Raw genomic sequence first — 16,747 nt, 5'->3', positions numbered from 1 at the left:
ATGTCTTTGTAAGTCATTTTGTGTCTTTTTTTGGTCATTTTGTGTCTTTTTTTTAGTCATTTTGTGTCTTTTGGTGTCTTTTTTGTCATTTTGTGTCTTTTTTTAGTCCTTTAGTCCAACATAAAATGTGATTTTGAATCTTTTTTTTTACTTTCAAAACACTATCATGCTCAATAAAGAATTTTAAATGTTGCAAATGTGCATTAATTTGAGAGTACACTGAGACATTAAACTGCATCATTTTCAATTAAATTCTGGAAAAGTTGGTGTGTTCTAAAACTTTTGACCAGTAATGTATATATATATGAAATGATTAATAGCCCATACTTTTTTCATCACATCACCAATTGTGAGCTTGAGCAGATCAAAATGTACAATTTATATTTTGTGCAAATTTAAAGCATGTTTTTGCTTCATTTTACGCAGGCAAGTTGCACTTCAATTTTCCTAATTTTTGAGCTGTGAAAATTACTTAAGTTAAAAGGAAATTGCAGACTCTTAATTCTTGGATGCCATTTTTCCTGAAAATTGTATCAGTTGCCGGACAAAACATACCACATTTGTTTTTTTTCTGTGCTTGCATAACTTTTTCTCTGAAGACACTAATGAGATCGTTCTCTAAAAGCAAGTGTTAAATTAATTCAATGTCCCAGATAAACACGCTCAGCTGGACAATTTTTAAGTAAGCTAAAAGTAATCCAAAAGTATTCAGAATACATTGCTTTACTGGAGTAATTCAAGGGAATGCATTACAGATTAAATTTTAGGACATGTAATCAGTAATCTACAGGGGAATACATTTTTCAAAACTAACCCTCCCAACACTGATTATCAGTATGATTTAACCCATAAGAACCCAGACCCAGTTATCCTTAAAGGAAAACTATGGGGGATATACCACAGACCAGGTGGACCACATAGAACACATTTATGATGTTTAAAAAAAAAATACTACCCCTAAATGTCAAAGATCTGTGATGTAACATATATGATACATTGGGAGTTTATTGTATTTATGTTTATGATATTTCTTATTTTAAAATAATAAAAAAAATACACATTTTCTGCTTACAGAAACAGAAATTTGCCTTTTTGTTTGCATCTCCATAACATATATCAAAATTGTGACTTTAATTTGTTCAGTTCCTTATTAACGGATTAGCATTGTTAAATGGGTTTAAACATAGCCTCGTCACAAAAAATAAGCTTTTAGAAATTAGCTACTTTTTTACAATTCTGTTTCCAGTCACAGCCACATGTTGTAGAAGTCGCTTCTTGTCAAAGTCACATGACCACCACACCACACCTTAGGGATTTAATGAGTTAAGGTGAAGCATAAAGCTGAATGTGGGAGATTATAGAAGATTTAAAGTGTTTGTTACACCGGTGTCACCATGGGTTTTTATGGGTTAAATCCTCACTGTAGAAATACCTCTCACCTGTTGTTCCAGAGGTGAAGATGTAGAGGGTGGGGGATTTGAGGGAGGTGGTGGCCCGTAGCTCTGCTGCTACAGGCTGCTCAGAGGCAGCATCAACCTTATCCAGGAGTGTGTGCACCTGTGTGTGCTCACTCTGGCTCTTCATGGCCCACACCTGGATGTTGTCGTTGAGCAGGCTGGGCAGGATGCCTTCCAGACAATCCATTAAATCTGGAAGATGTGGAAGAGACACACTTAATATTCTTTTACAGGGAAAATTCATGCATTCATTCATTTATTATCCTTAACCGCTTATCTGAACCCTGGACAGGTATCACAGGGCTGACACATAGAGACAGGCAACCATTCACACTCTCATTCACTTCTATGGGCAATTCAGAGTCACTATTAAACCAAAGCTGCATGTCTTTGGACTGCAGGAGGAAGCTGGAGGACACAGAGAGAACCCTCTTGCTGTGAGGTGACAGTGCCAACCACTAGGAGGTGAAATCTGATGTAACATTAAAAAAAATCTCTTCAAATTAGATTGTGCAACTAGTACTAGTTGTGACTGGATATTTCTAGCCTGGCTAACACCAGACTATTCTCAAATGAGGTCTAGTCTGGCAACGAGCAATGGATTTCTCCGTAGAGGAGGTGTGGTTTATGATCCTCCAGAGCCGTTTATTGGGCGCTTAGAATGTCTATCAAAGCGTCTGTAGGTAGCTCTTAGCCAATCAGATCAGTTATACCAGATGACGTAGTAGAGCGACAGAAATGGATGTTTGTTGTGTGTGTGTCTGTGAGAGAGTGTTGCTGCTGCTTTGCTTCTCCAGTTCTCGCTTTCTGCAAGATTATTTATTTTCACGCCTTATTCCCCCTCATGTCATTCTGCCACACACATCCACTGATTTTATGGGCAATAAACAAGCTGCTGCGGGTCTCTGGGGGCTCCGCTGTCCCCCGGCTCGGAGCCAGATCACCGGCAGTGACCGGCGGTCTCGGCGGCTCGGCGCTACCGGTGATCTCGCTACGAGCCGGGGGACAGCGGAGCTGCCGAGAGACCTTTCGCCTTTCAACTTTCGCTCTAAACTATTTAAAACACCATCTACAGCTAAAGAGAGTTTCGCGTCTGCAGCAGCCATGTTGGATCCGTAAGAAAACTAGAAAACTACAAGCTTCCAAGTGCCGAGTAGTACGCGTCATCGTCTTGCCGTCCCTCCCCGTTCTGTGATTGGATCCCTAAAACAGGGCTAAGAAACCTCCCTGGTTTCCAGACCCTTTCGCAGTTCGAAATTAAATCGAGCACGCAAGGCAGTCTGGGTATACCCAGGCTAAGTTGTGACTGGATATTTCCAGAATGGAGCCGTTTTCTTTATCAATGAAATGATAAACTTTCCCAAGTGATGTCATCAATGTCTACTGTAAGGTCTGAAGTCACATAAGAACTATTTTACATCACAACACTTGTCCTCAGCTGAATGACTTATCAAATTCTATATCAATATCACAATGTAAGAAAAGGCCATTTTAAATTGCAATAGCTGCAATTTTTTACTGTTACACAATCTAACCAAGCAGGTGGTTGGAAACACATTGTGGGCTGCACATGCACACAAGCTTTGATGCTCTAGTAGGACCATGTGAAAACGGTTGAGACCAGGTTCATGTGCAATCCGCATATTTATCATATTTATCACGAATGAGGTCATGTTTTATGGTTCAGTTTGTTCGTTGGTTTGCATCACAAACAACAGATGGAAGGGTGCAGCACAGGCCAGGAAGCAACTAATACATGGTGAGCCGTCTGAATCATTGGGCGGATACAAAAATGATGTACAGAATGCTGCAGCGTGTCTTTTAACAGGCAAAAAGAAACGTGAACACATAACCCCAGTTCTGGCCTCTCTACACTCTTCCTGTCCATTTCAGAATAGATTTTAAGATCCTGATGTTTGTTTTTCAAATTTTAAACGGATTGGCTCCAGCGTATTTGACTGAACTCATACAGGTTCACAGACCGACCAGAGCTCTGAGGTCTGCAAATGAGTCCTACCTGGATGAGCCTAAATGCTAAAAACAAAAGGCGATCGCTCTTTTGCAGTGGCTGCCCCGAAGCTGTGGAACAGTTTACCGCTGCATATCCGGTCGTCAAAGACTTTGGACAATTTTAAATCTTCTGTTAAGACTCATTTCTTATCCAAGGATTTCGAACCTGCGTGAGAAGAAAGTTGTTTCTGTGTGTTGTATTGTACATCTCATCTCATATATTATTAGATGAAATTGTCTTTTTTATTTGTGAGTTTATTGTTATTCAATTATGTATCTTGTATTGGATTGGATTTTTTGTGGTTATTCAGTTATGTAAAGCACTTTGGTCAACCTTGGTTGTATATAAGGTGCTCTAGAAATAAACGTGACCTTGACCTTTTTTATTTTTATTATTGTTAAGATTAACATTAACAACACGTGGAAGATAGGGCATTTAACCTCTGTGCCAGGTGTTGGCCATTGGAGCAAAGAAAATGTTAGCAGTAAAGTTGTACCATGTTGTTAAATGTACAGTGTAGCTTTCAGTTTGTCCATGAATATATAAACTGAAAGTGAAGTTCCTGTGTCTTGCTCCATAACTGCTGTGTGAAGTGACGGGAGGAGAATCAATGACCACGGTGTAAAAAATGAACCAACAACGCATAACAACATGTCGACAACGAGGCTTTAAGTTATCTCAATATTTTATTTTCCTATATCGTTCACTATAACGCAGCAGGATAATGAGCAGAAATTTCTGTGCATTTCTAAGAAGTTAATATTACATTGAACATCTCAGTGGCTCCTTCTTTTTAACCTCGTCCTTTCTTTTTTTGTGTTACAATTCTTCCACACATTCTGCCCTAAATGAATACTGCTAATAGTGTTAACTGTTATAATAAGGACAACTGATCTATTCTATTACCTACAGTAGGTGGAGGTATGAACATTGGTATGAAAATAAATGTTTGGGTGATCTGTTCAAATATCACAATCTCTCTCCAGAATCACAGACTCCACATTTTGAATAACATGTTATTTAACTATATAGCATGCTGTCCTCACTATACTCCTTGAATTTTTTCTATAATTTCCAAAAGTCAACCCTAGTCACCAAATGTCTGGCCAGGTCACTTTTGTCATCATCAAACTCAAAACTCTTTTTACTGTGGAGTTCTAATTTCCTAAATGTGGGAATCAACCCTGGTTACTTCCAAATGTGTTAAAATGTTAATATTTTAAAAAGCCCATAGCTTCTTTAACCCTTTATCAGGCAAAGAACTATATTAATGGATATCAAAATGAGGTCCCCATGTCTCTTTATTTGGTCCTAGAACCACATGGACTTTTATGAGGAGAACTTGACTATGACAGCATATTAAGGCCAAGTATGAATAAAAATACAAATACAAACCGGGGGGGAGTTGCAAATTTACTAGATTAAAGTGCCAAATCTACAAGAAAAAAATGTGCAGATTTCAGAGATTTAAAGTGGCAAATCTGCTCCAAAAAAGTCACAGGTTTACAAGACAAAAGTGGGGAAAAAACAACTTTTTTCTCCCAGATTCACCACTTAAAATCTCATAAATCTGCACATTTTTTCTCATAGATTTGACACCTTAATCTCGTAAACTTTTTTTCTCAAAATATTACCCCCCTCCCCCAGGTCTGTATGTTTTTTTTACACATTCTGGCAGTATGTAATATCCTCCAATATCCTCTAGGGTTGAAATTTGAAATTTGCAAGTATTTCAATGAGTGCCCTATTAAGGGTTAACTTGTAATATTAGTAGGGTAGTTTAATGATGGGACAATAGGGCATTCTACTTAATCATATCAGTTTCTACCAATGTTTCACTGGAGGAATCCAGTTTCTACACTTAATAGGATTCACCATGCTGCAGCCATGTGACAGGAAGACAGATCATTGCTCAAGCAAACAAGCATGATGTTGGTGAGGATACTGTCCTCACTGCAACCCCAGTTCAACAAGAGACGGATTCATGGAAAGGCTGGAACAGTCAGCCACTGATATGAGCAAACATGGTGCCTTACGTAGGCGCTGTCCCCATAGGAAGAGTCAACAGAAAAATGTACATGCTATCAAAGTCCTCCTTCTGTTTATGAGCGTCGTTTAGCACAGCTATTCTCAACCTTGGGGTCGGGACCCCAATTGGGGTCGCGAGATGATTTCTGGGGGTCGCCAAATCATTTTGGAAGTCAGCTCTGTCTCCACTGTTTTTTTGTCATTTTGTGTTTTTTGTCATTTTGTGTCTTTTTTTTATCATTTTGTGTCTTTTTTTAATCATTTTGTGGTCAATTTGTGTCCTTTTTGGTCATTTTGTTTCCTTTTTTGGTCATTTTCTGTCTTTTCTGGTAATTTTCTGTCATTTTTGGTCATTTTGTTTCCTTATTTTGGTCATTTTGTTTCCTTTTTTTGTCATTTTGTGTCTTTTTTTGATCATTTTGTGGTCAATTTGTGTCCTTTTTGGTCATTTTGTTTCCTTTTTTGGTCATTTTCTGTCTTTTCTGGTGATTTTGTGTCTTTTTGGGTCATTTTGTTTCCTTTTTTTGGTCATTTTGTTTCTTTTTTTGTCATTTTGTGTCTTTTTTTGATCATTTTGTGTCTTTTTTTGATCATTTTGTGGTCAATTTGTGTCCTTTTTGGTCATTTTGTTTCCTTTTTTGGTCATTTTCTGTCTTTTCTGGTCATTTTCTGTCTTTTGGGGTCATTTTGTTTCCTTTTTTTGGTCATTTTGTGTTTGTTTTTTTGTCATTTTGTGTCTTTTTTTGATCATTTTGTGTCTTTTTTTTATCATTTTGTGGTCAATTTGTGTCCTTTTTGGTCATTTTGTTTCCTTTTTTGGTCATTTTGTTTCCTTTTTTTGCCATTTTGTGTCTTTTTATGATCATTTTGTGGTCAATTTGTGTCCTTTTTGGTCATTTTGTTTCCTTTTTTGGTCATTTTCTGTCTTTTCTGGTCATTTTCTGTCTTTTTTGGTCATTTTGTTTCCTTTTTTTGGTCATTTTGTGTTCGTTTTTTTTGTCATTTTGTGGTCAATTTGTGTCCTTTTTGGTCATTTTGTTTCCTTTTTTGGTCATTTTCTGTCTTTTCTGGTCATTTTCTGTCATTTTTGGTCATTTTGTTTCCTTTTTTTTGTCATTTTGTTTCCTTTTTTGTCATTTTTTGATCATTTTGTGTCTTTTTTTTATCATTTTGTGTCTTTTTTTATCATTTTGTGGTCAATTTGTGTCCTTTTTGGTCATTTTGTTTCCTTTTTTGGTCATTTTCTGTCTTTTCTGGTCATTTTGTTTCCTTTTTTTTGGTCATTTTGTGTCTTTTTTGGTCATTTTGTGTCTTTTTTGGTCATTTTGTGTCTTTTTTGGTCATTTTGTGTTTTTTTTTGTCATTTTGTGTCTTTTTGATCATTTTGTGTCTTTTTTTGATCATTTTGTGGTCAATTTGTGTCCTTTTTGGTCATTTTGTGTTTGTTTTTTTTGTCATTTTGTGTCTTTTTTTGATCATTTTGTGTCCTTTTTGGTCATTTTGTTTCCTTTTTTGGTCATTTTCTGTCTTTTCTGGTCATTTTCTGTCTTTTTTGGTCCTTTTGTTTCCTTTTTTTGGTCATTTTGTTTCTTTTTTGGGTGATCTGAACTGTGCGTGTGAGATTCTGTTCAGTGAGCGGGGGTCGCGGACAACATGCATGTTAAATTGGGGGTCGCGACTCAAAAAGGTTGAGAACTACTGGTTTAGCAGATATCTGAAGGTGCATCATTGTCATTTCTCATCAAATTCTTATCACTGAATCACTGATTTACAGCTAAAGCATTCAAACGCTGCTTATATATTAACCCTTTATCAGGCAAATAACTATATTTGGTAACTTCAAGTAATATTTCGAGAAAAAAGTTGCAAATTTACTCGATTAAAGTGGCAAATCTACAAGAAAAAAAGTTGGAGATTTAAGAGATTTAAAGTGTCAAATCTGCGGGAAAAAGTCCGCAGATTTACGAGAAAAAAGTGGGAAAAAAGCAACTTTTTTCTCCCAGATTCACCACATTGAAATACTTGCAAATTCCAAATTTCAACCCTAGAGAATATCGGAGGATATTACATACAGCCAGAATGTGTAAAAAAACCATACGAAAATAATATTTTGAGAAAAAAGTTTACGAGATTAAAGCAGCAAATCTACGAGAAAAAAAATGTGCAGATTTATGAGATTTAAAGTGGTGAATCTGGGAGAAAAAAGTAGCTTTTTTCCCACTTTTTTCTCGTAAATCTGCAACTTTTTTCGCGCAGATTTGCCACTTTAAATCTCTTAAATCTCTTAAATCTGCTACTTTTTTTCTTGTAGATTTGCCACTTTAATCTAGTAGTTTACAACTTTTTTCTCGAAATATTACCTGAAGTTACCAAAAATAGTTCTTTGCCTGATAAAGGGTTAATGGAGAAACAATAAGAAGAAGAATTAATATGACACTTTGAAAAGGGCCTTTCTGCATAATGAGTATTTTCATTTTTTTATATTTTAAGTAAAGTTTACTGTTAATAGTCTTGTGATTAATTTTTGCATGTTGTGTATTTATATAATTTACATATATTTCAAACTAAAAATATACTGGAAACATGCTAAACTAATTTTCCTGCATGCCACAAGTACCCATCGTCTTAAAAAAAGAAAGAAAAGAAGTATTGAATGATAAAATGTGGTTAGAGCATGTTTAAATGAAAACCATATACTGATAATACCTGCAGCTCAGAAAACAGAGTTAGTGTGGGAGGTTGTGGTGTCGCAGACATCTCTGTGGATCAGAAACAGGGTGACGTTAGAACACAGAGATAAAGAAGGTTTCCCAAATAAGTCAGACTTATTTCAGTTAGAAATGTTTATTTCCTTTTCAGTTGATTCAGTTCCATGATAAACAAGGATGGTTTGTATGTAAGCCAACGACGAGTCCAGAAATACTAAGCCACAGTGAGCCTGAATTATGCTGAATTTGATTTATGAAACTGAATCAACTGAAAAGGAGTCAGACTAACCAAAATACACACACCGGCCACTGCATTAGGCAAACCTACACTGCAAAAAAGCCAACTTGTATTTTTTGGCCTAAAACAGTGATTTAAGTTGGTAAAACTTGGAAATATAAATGATTGACATTTAGGGCAATAATGTAAGTTAGCACAACAAAGGAAGCCAGTTGTCTGCTCGAAAACAAGTTGGTGAGTTGTTGTTACTTATATCTTTAAGTTGGGGTTCAAAACAAGGGACAATAGTTCTGATAACTCTTATTTCTTTGTTGGGAAATGCGGGAAAGCGGTGAAATTCGGTCATTAGCGAAAACTAGCGGCTAATTGATGGTAACGGCTAACTGATGCTAGCGGCTAACTGATGCTAGCGGCGCTGCTTGTTACAGCTACAAGAGTAACCGTTAGCGTATCAATGCTAACTCAAAATTGTGGTCGCAACATTAGCTGACATTTCATAGCGGCGTTACAATCGTGCCAATTCAGCACATTGCAGAAGTAAGGATTAAAAGTTATTACAATATAAAATTATAAGTTAGTACAACTTACAGTTGAGTTGACAAAAATCTGAATTCAGAGTTGAGCAAACTCAAAAACAAAACTTAAAAATATTTAGTTTAATTGTCCAACTTAAAATTTTATCGAAGTTTGTTGCCTTGAAATTTTGAGTTCACCCAACTTTTCTTTTTTTCAAATATCTAAACAGCCAATCACAGGGCAGCAGCTCAACACATTCAGGCATATAGACGTGGTAAAAGTTCAAAGTTAGCATTATAATGAGGAATAAAGGTGATGTTGGTCAGAGTATTTCACAGCCAGGAGGCCTTGTTGAGGTCAGAGGTCAGACTGTAACAGTAACTCAAACAACCATTCGTTATAACTGCAGAAGAGCATCACTGCCACTTTATTAGGTACACATTTCACCTAATAAAGTGGCCGGTGAGTGTAAGTCTGGCCTTTTTGGTAAACTGGCTTTATGGTACAGACATGTGGTTTATTAGTTTCAGGATCCCTTACCAAAGCCATCAGAGGGTATCGACTGACCACACTATGTGTTAATGATTACATGACTTAGTTAATTAAAGTTAAAATTAAAGATTAAATTATATGTGTCATACAGGATAAGGATGCCCTGAGAGGAAGTGAGGAAAAACATTTGCTGATCCAATTTTAAGTCTGATCTAAACTGTTTTGTTTTGTTTTTTTCTCTTGTGCTAATGATTGAGGAAGAGTAAAAAAGTGTTCTTGTTCTTTGTTTGTTTGTTTGTTTGTTTGAAATATGCCTTGAAAGTTTGTGCAGGTGAAAACATGACTTTTTGTTCATCAGTGTTTGCTGTTGCAGTGAGCTTGTCCAATGCATTTAACCCATCCTTTACACACCAGTGAACACATCATGGGCAGCATGTTTCTAAAGGTTCTGCTCAAGGGCACTTCAGTTCATGTCAAACCTGGAACTGGTTACAAGCCCGGTTAAATTAAAACTCCCCTTGAGGACAACATTTGCGTGATTATTTTTCATTCTTTATTAATTTACTTTAGTGGATTAAATTACTTTTGTAAATTCCTTTTTTTTTTTAATTATTATTTCTAATTGAGGTGAGATTTGTAGTGGTTGTCTTAATCTCACCTGCACAACTTGCTAAATTTTCTCTGTTGCTGTGTTTCTGGTCCTTGTTTTATTGTGAAGATAAACAAGTAATTTTAGTTAGTTAGTTAGTTAGTTTGTTTGTTTGTTTGTTCAGCCTAGTAAGCATGACTTTGGTGAAATCAAAATTTCAGGAACTTTAAAAGATATTCCTGGCAAAACATTTTCCCACATGGTCTTAAATCATATTCACGCGGAAAGATGACCCAGAAAGGACCAGGGGTTCTCAGTGGTGCACATAATGCTGATGGCCCAGTTATGACACAGTGAACAAGTGAAGGTGAGATCTTTACCTGAACCAACAATCAGAGTTTTGGCTCCACAGCAGTTGAAACAGTGCAGCAGAGACTTGGACTTGATGTTGGTGTTGAGGAAAGCCACCGAGCAGCCCACCTTGGCCAACCCGAACCAAACGCAGAGGAAGTCGGGTTCGTTGCTCATGAGCATGGCAACACAGTCTCCTTTCCTCAAGTTCAGCGTCCGGAGGAAAACATTAGCCAGTCTGTTGCTGCGCTGGTCGACCTCCCGGTAGGTGTGGACCCGGTCCTCATAGATGACGAAGGGCTTGTTGGGGATGCGCTGCGCCTGCTGGATGAACCTGTCCAGCACGGTGCGCACGCTGCAGGTCAGCTTGGAGAGCTCCAGGGTGAAGCCGTACCTGATCACATTCAGGAGGAAGAAGACGTCCCTCCAAAAGTATGGGAAGCAAAGTTTCTGCAAAACATGAGCTGCGAAAATCCCCGTGGCCAGAGCAGAGAGCCATCCGAGAGGCAGGGCCATGTCTGCGGCTGCGAGGCGCGGAGTGACACGGTGGAGACACGCTGCTCACTCCAGATACTGCTCCTTGTTCTCCCTGATAAACATCTTCTGTTTACGTGATGTAAGACCAGTCCAGAGACGTTAAGTCACACAGCACACGACCGGAACATGTGAAATGCTGCCTTCAAAATAAAAGAGGACAAGTCAAAGTCAAGTCAAAAGTCACTTTATTGTCAGTTCTGCTACACATAGACATAAACCCTCGTCTAAAACAAAATACACAACAAGGTTATAATAGCTTTGAATTTTTCATTAGTTTTAGTTTAATTTTTGTTTTCAAATTCAGTTAGTTTTAATTAGTTTTTAGAGTGAGTTTGCTAGTTTTGATTAGTTTTATTTTGGGGAAAATGCTTAGTTTTAGTTTAGTTTTTATTAGTTTTAGTGTTAGTTTTAGTTTTTTTGGAATGGGGTATTTGTTGGGTGCCAGATTCAATAAGGTCACAATAAATTTTTATTTCTGCCTTTATTTCCTTTGTCCATCTCAGCCCCAATAAGTTTCCTAAGTCATAAAAACCAGATAGATGAAATAGATTTCATATCAACCAAAAAGGTTTACGTATGAAAAAAGTTGACAAAGACTAAAACTAAGGACATTTTCACTATAATTTTAGTTAGTTTTAGTTAGTTTTGTAGCCACAAAATACAGTTTCAGTTAGTTATCGTTTTTTATAAACTCTCATTTTTATTTTTATTTCAGTTAACGAAAATGAGTTTTCAATTCTAGTTTTCGTTATTTCGTTAGTTTTCGTTAACTATAATAACCTTGATACACAAGCTATATACAGAATAGAAATAAAATAAGCTAAAAAGAAAATACAGACTAAACATATAAAAGGCAAAATATACAGGCTAAATAGTGCAAATGTTTGTAGCTTATCGTCACCCTGTTAAAAATAATAGCCTAACTAATTTTTTTAAGTTTTGCAGGAAACACAAAAAACTTCACCAAAAGTGTAACATATGACATTTATTTATATTTATTTATATTAGACGCTGTTGAGCGTTCTTGGCCAGTGATGCAGTGCTGCTGCTCCAGGAGAGATCCTCACTTTAAGGATACAGTGCTGATAGAAAAAACACCCATCCTGGAGAAAGTTTGGATTACGCAATAGTTTCACAATATAAATGAATCAAAACAACAGCAGACACAATCCTAAACACAACAGCATAATAATCATTATTGGTGTGATTGTAAAGGTGGAGATGAGCTCATTCCTGCAGCAGTGGTGGTTCTAGACCAATTTTACTGTGGGGGCCAAGGAGGGGCCAGTGTTTAATCAGAGGGGCACATTAGCACATGAAAAAAATGGCAAAGATGATATTTAAGCATTCAAAATCTTTGAATGTCTTGAAAAAGACACAAAATAACCAAAAAAGACACAAAATGAGAAGACAGAATAACAAAAAAAAACCCACAGAAGACATAAAACTGACAAAAAAGACACAAAATTACCAAAAACAGACACAAAATAACTAAAACAGACACAAAAAAGACACATAAATGACACCAATGACAAAAAAGACACAAAATGACAAAAAAATACACAAAATAACTAAAAAAGACACAACAGACAAAAAAATTACCAAAAAAAGACACAAAAAAGACACAAAAAGACACAAATGACCAAAAAAGACACAAAATGACTTACAAAGACACGTAAAAAGGATTTAAAAATGGACAAAATAGCCCTATAAGACTCCATGGAGTTAAACTATTATACAATGTACACATTCGGGTTCCTTTTGTGTACAATGAGATATTGTTTGAACAAAAAAAAGGTTAGAATTGTTCCATTGTTCATTGTTATGAATTGATCATTTTATTATTAATTTGACACAGGGGCCACAGCAGGGGCCAAGGGCTTCTTCACAGCCTCTGTCTCTTCAGTACTTTTCCTCTCTACCTGCCAGCCACTCCCACCTCATTAGCCAGACTCTACTTCCCTGCACCCAGCTGCCTCTGATGACCAGTCAAACCAGTAAATAAACCCACCGGACTCACCTGCAGGGTGACCCTCCTGGCCTGTATCTCCAAGCCTTCCACAGAGACTCTTAACTGTCTGCTCCTGCTGTTGATAATAAAAGTCACTATAAGCTGTTCCTGTTTTCATTTGTGCTGCAATTGAGACCGCTCATATTCAAATTAGGAGCGTTTCGGTGAGTGAGACCCGCCTCATTCGGGGTATTGGACTGTAGTGGAAGCACCCTTATTGTAAATATGAGGCAGTAATCTCCTGGTCACACATGTTGGATGTCAGTATTAGCAGATACTTGGTATGAAATGATGCTGATCACAAGCAAAACATTCCTATCTTTGACTGAGTCTTGTGACTTTAGCAGCAATACATTTTTAGAACAGTCACCTGATACTTTGGCTCAGGGTTCCCTGGCCCTGGTCACTATGACTTCTATCTTATTCTATTGTATTTTTATTGTATTTTATTGTACTTGAATACCAGACTGCTGTGACAACCAAATTTCCTTCGGGGATGAATAAAGTAATCTATCTATTTATCTATCTATCTATCTATCAATCTATCTAATCTATCTAATCTATTTTATCTATCTATCTATCTATCTATCTATCTAATCTATCTAATCTATTTTATCTATCTTATCTATCTATCTATCTATCTATCTATCTATCTATCTATCTATCTATCTATCTATCTATCTATCTATCTATCTATCTATCTATCTATCTATCTATGACCTATCCATCAGGATAATAGACAAGAAATAAGGTATAGACTGATTTTAAAGCAGTTACAGACAGGACACAGTACAACACAAGGCTTCAATTATTTTGCACATACAAATGACAAAGGAAATCTGATTCTAAAACTGTAGCAGACTTAATTTGGACTCATTTAGTCCATGAAATATCATCTACCGGGTCTGCAAAAATAATACTATTTATTTTTCAAATAGATTGTTTTATACAAAACAGCTTTGTTTCTTTTGACAAAAGTCAGAGTAATTATTGTAGTCTGGAATGTTATAAAGGAAATAAACCTTATAAAAAGCAACACACAGCCCCTCTCTTCCAGAACAGACAAAAATGTAAAATATTGCTCTGTTTTGAGCCTGAAGTAGAAGCTGTGTGACATGAGTATTTTATTTTGAAGGGCACACCCCCTTCACTTCCTGTATGCTTGATATCTTGAGGGAACTTGTCAGTGTTTCTCTGGAGGTTAAAGCATGTGACAGTAGCTGTGGAGATGAGTGGGTGGGCCGCTGAGGCGCTTTCTGCTCTCCGTTTAAAACTCAGATAACAGAGTGAGTGTGTTGTGGCAGTTAACTGGGAGGAAAACACAGAGAGATGTTTCTCTGCTCACTGCCAGAGAATGTAGTAACAGATTAAAAGTTCAAGTTTTTTAATTCAAATAAGCCCTGTGGTGGCTTACATCTTAAGGTAGAGGATAAAGTTTAACCTTGTTTCAACAGATTTACTGAAACTTACAATTTTGAATATACAGAAAAACAATTCTGTTTTTCTCCGACTGGGCTGTTTGTTATTGTCAATGATTCATTATTTGTCCAGTTTATATTGAAAGCAACATTTGCAATTAGTTTTTAAAAAGTGAAAGGAAATTACTTTGAAAAGCACAAATACTAGTGTGATTTGCACAACCCTCAAATCTTTATCATGTCATATATAATATATCATCTGAAATATTCCATCTGTGTAGGTGGCTTCACCCCACAAGCTTGGTTCAATCACCTTAAATATAAAGTAGGCTGCTGAAGAAGATCTCAAGTAAAGAGTGTTGTACAGTCATGCTTCTTTTAGCTCTAACACATTTCTAAAATCAGATCCCGACATGCCCTGCCAGGTATATGTGTGAATATGTGAAAACACCTGATAAGGACAAATTCTAAGTATCATTGCATTACAAGTAAAGGAGTGAGAATATGGAACAACTGCAACCATGAATTTTATTTATTTTTTTATTTTATTTTTTTTTTACATTAAGTGGGTATATATAGAGAAACTCTCTTATTTGAAAGTGTGGAGTATCAGGGGATATGCCTAGAGTAAGTATTTTTTTCTTACTTCAGCTTACTCCCTTTTTTTTGGATCAAAGTAATAAAAGGAAATGCGTATTGAACATTAAGTCGACTGGTTCTTATATTTATCTTATTACTTAGACGGGGCAGATGCATGAATATGTATAGGGTTATATATACTGTATGTGTGTATATGTATAGGGTTATATATACTGTATGTATGTGTATAGGGTTATATATACTGTATGTGTGTATATGTATAGGGTTATATATACTGTATGTATGTGTATAGGGTTATATATACTGTATGTGTGTATATGTATAGGGTTATATATACTGTATGTATGTGTATAGGGTTATATATACTGTATGTGTGTATATGTATAGGGTTATATATACTGTATGTATGTGTATAGGGTTATATATACTGTATGTATGTGTATAGGGTTATATATACTGTATGTGTGTGTATATGTATAGGGTTATATATACTGTATGTCTATATATGTATAGGGTTATATATACTGTATGTGTGTATATGTATAGGGATACTGTATGTGTGTATATGTATAGGGTTATATATACACTGTATGTGTGTGTATGTATAGGGTTATATATACTGTATGTGTGTATATGTATAGGGTTATATATACTGTATGTGTGTATATGTATAGGGTTATATATACACTGTATGTGTGTGTATGTATAGGGTTATATATACTGTATGTGTGTATATGTATAGGGTTATATATACACTGTATGTCTATGTATGTATAGGGTTATATATACTGTATGTGTGTATATGTATAGGGTTATATATACTGTATGTGTGTATGTGTATAGGGTTATATATACTGTATGTGTGTATATGTATAGGGTTATATATACTGTATGTCTATAAATGTATAGGGTTATATATACACACACTGTATGTGTGTATATGTATAAGGTTATATATACTGTATGTGTGTATATGTATAGGGTTATATATACTGTATGTGTGTATATGTATAGGGTTATTTATACTGTATGTGTATATGTATAGGGTTATATATACTGTATGTGTGTATATGTATAGGGTTATATATACTGTATGTGTGTATATGTATAGGGTTATATATACTGTATGTGTGTATATGTATAGGGTTATACTGTATGTGTATATGTATAGGGTTATACTGTATGTATATATGTATAGGGTTATATATACTGTATGGGTGTATATGTATAGGGCTATATATACTGTATGTGTATATGTATAGGGTTATATATACTGTATGGGTGTACATGTATAGGGTTATGTATACTGTATGTGTGTATATGTATAGGGTTATATATACTGTATGTGTATATGTATAGGGTTATATATACTGTATGTGTGTATATGTATAGGGTTATATTTACTGTATGTGTGTGTATATGTATAGGGTTATATATACAGTATATAGGGTTATATATACTGTATGTGTGTATATGTATAGGGTTATATACACTGTATGTGTGTATATGTATAGGGTTATATATACTGTATGGGTGTATATGTATAGGGTTATATATACTGTATGTGTATATGTATAGGGTTATATATACTGTATGGGTGTATATGTATAGGGTTATGTATACTGTATGTGTGTATATGTATAGGCTTATATATACTGTATGTGTATATGTATAGGGTTATATATACTGTATGTGTGTATATGTATAGGGTTATATTTACTGTATGTGTGTGTATATGTATAGGGTTATATGTACAGTATATAGGGTTATATATACTGTATGTGTGTATAT

General features: G+C 35.7%; 1 protein-coding gene across 1 annotated transcript in view; it reads right to left on the bottom strand.

The window, feature by feature from the left end:
• The window catches only part of slc27a6 (solute carrier family 27 member 6), a 36,547-nt gene extending 25,556 nt beyond the window's left edge, over positions 1 to 10,991 (bottom strand). Inside the window, exons 1-2 of the mRNA XM_059357375.1 lie at positions 10,420 to 10,991; positions 1,440 to 1,649 (exon numbers count right to left, since the gene is read on the bottom strand). Of these exons, the coding sequence (XP_059213358.1) occupies positions 1,440 to 1,649; positions 10,420 to 10,906 (697 nt within the window). The 5' untranslated portion in view covers positions 10,907 to 10,991. The remainder of the gene's footprint in view (positions 1 to 1,439; positions 1,650 to 10,419) is intronic.
• Between the last annotated feature and the right edge of the window lie 5,756 nt (positions 10,992 to 16,747).

This window comes from Centropristis striata, chromosome 19 (assembly GCF_030273125.1).
Source record: "Centropristis striata isolate RG_2023a ecotype Rhode Island chromosome 19, C.striata_1.0, whole genome shotgun sequence".
Classification (NCBI taxonomy): Eukaryota; Metazoa; Chordata; class Actinopteri; order Perciformes; family Serranidae; genus Centropristis; species Centropristis striata.
The sequence above is the reverse complement of the archived record's forward strand: the minus strand, read 5'-3'. Positions and strand labels throughout refer to the sequence as shown.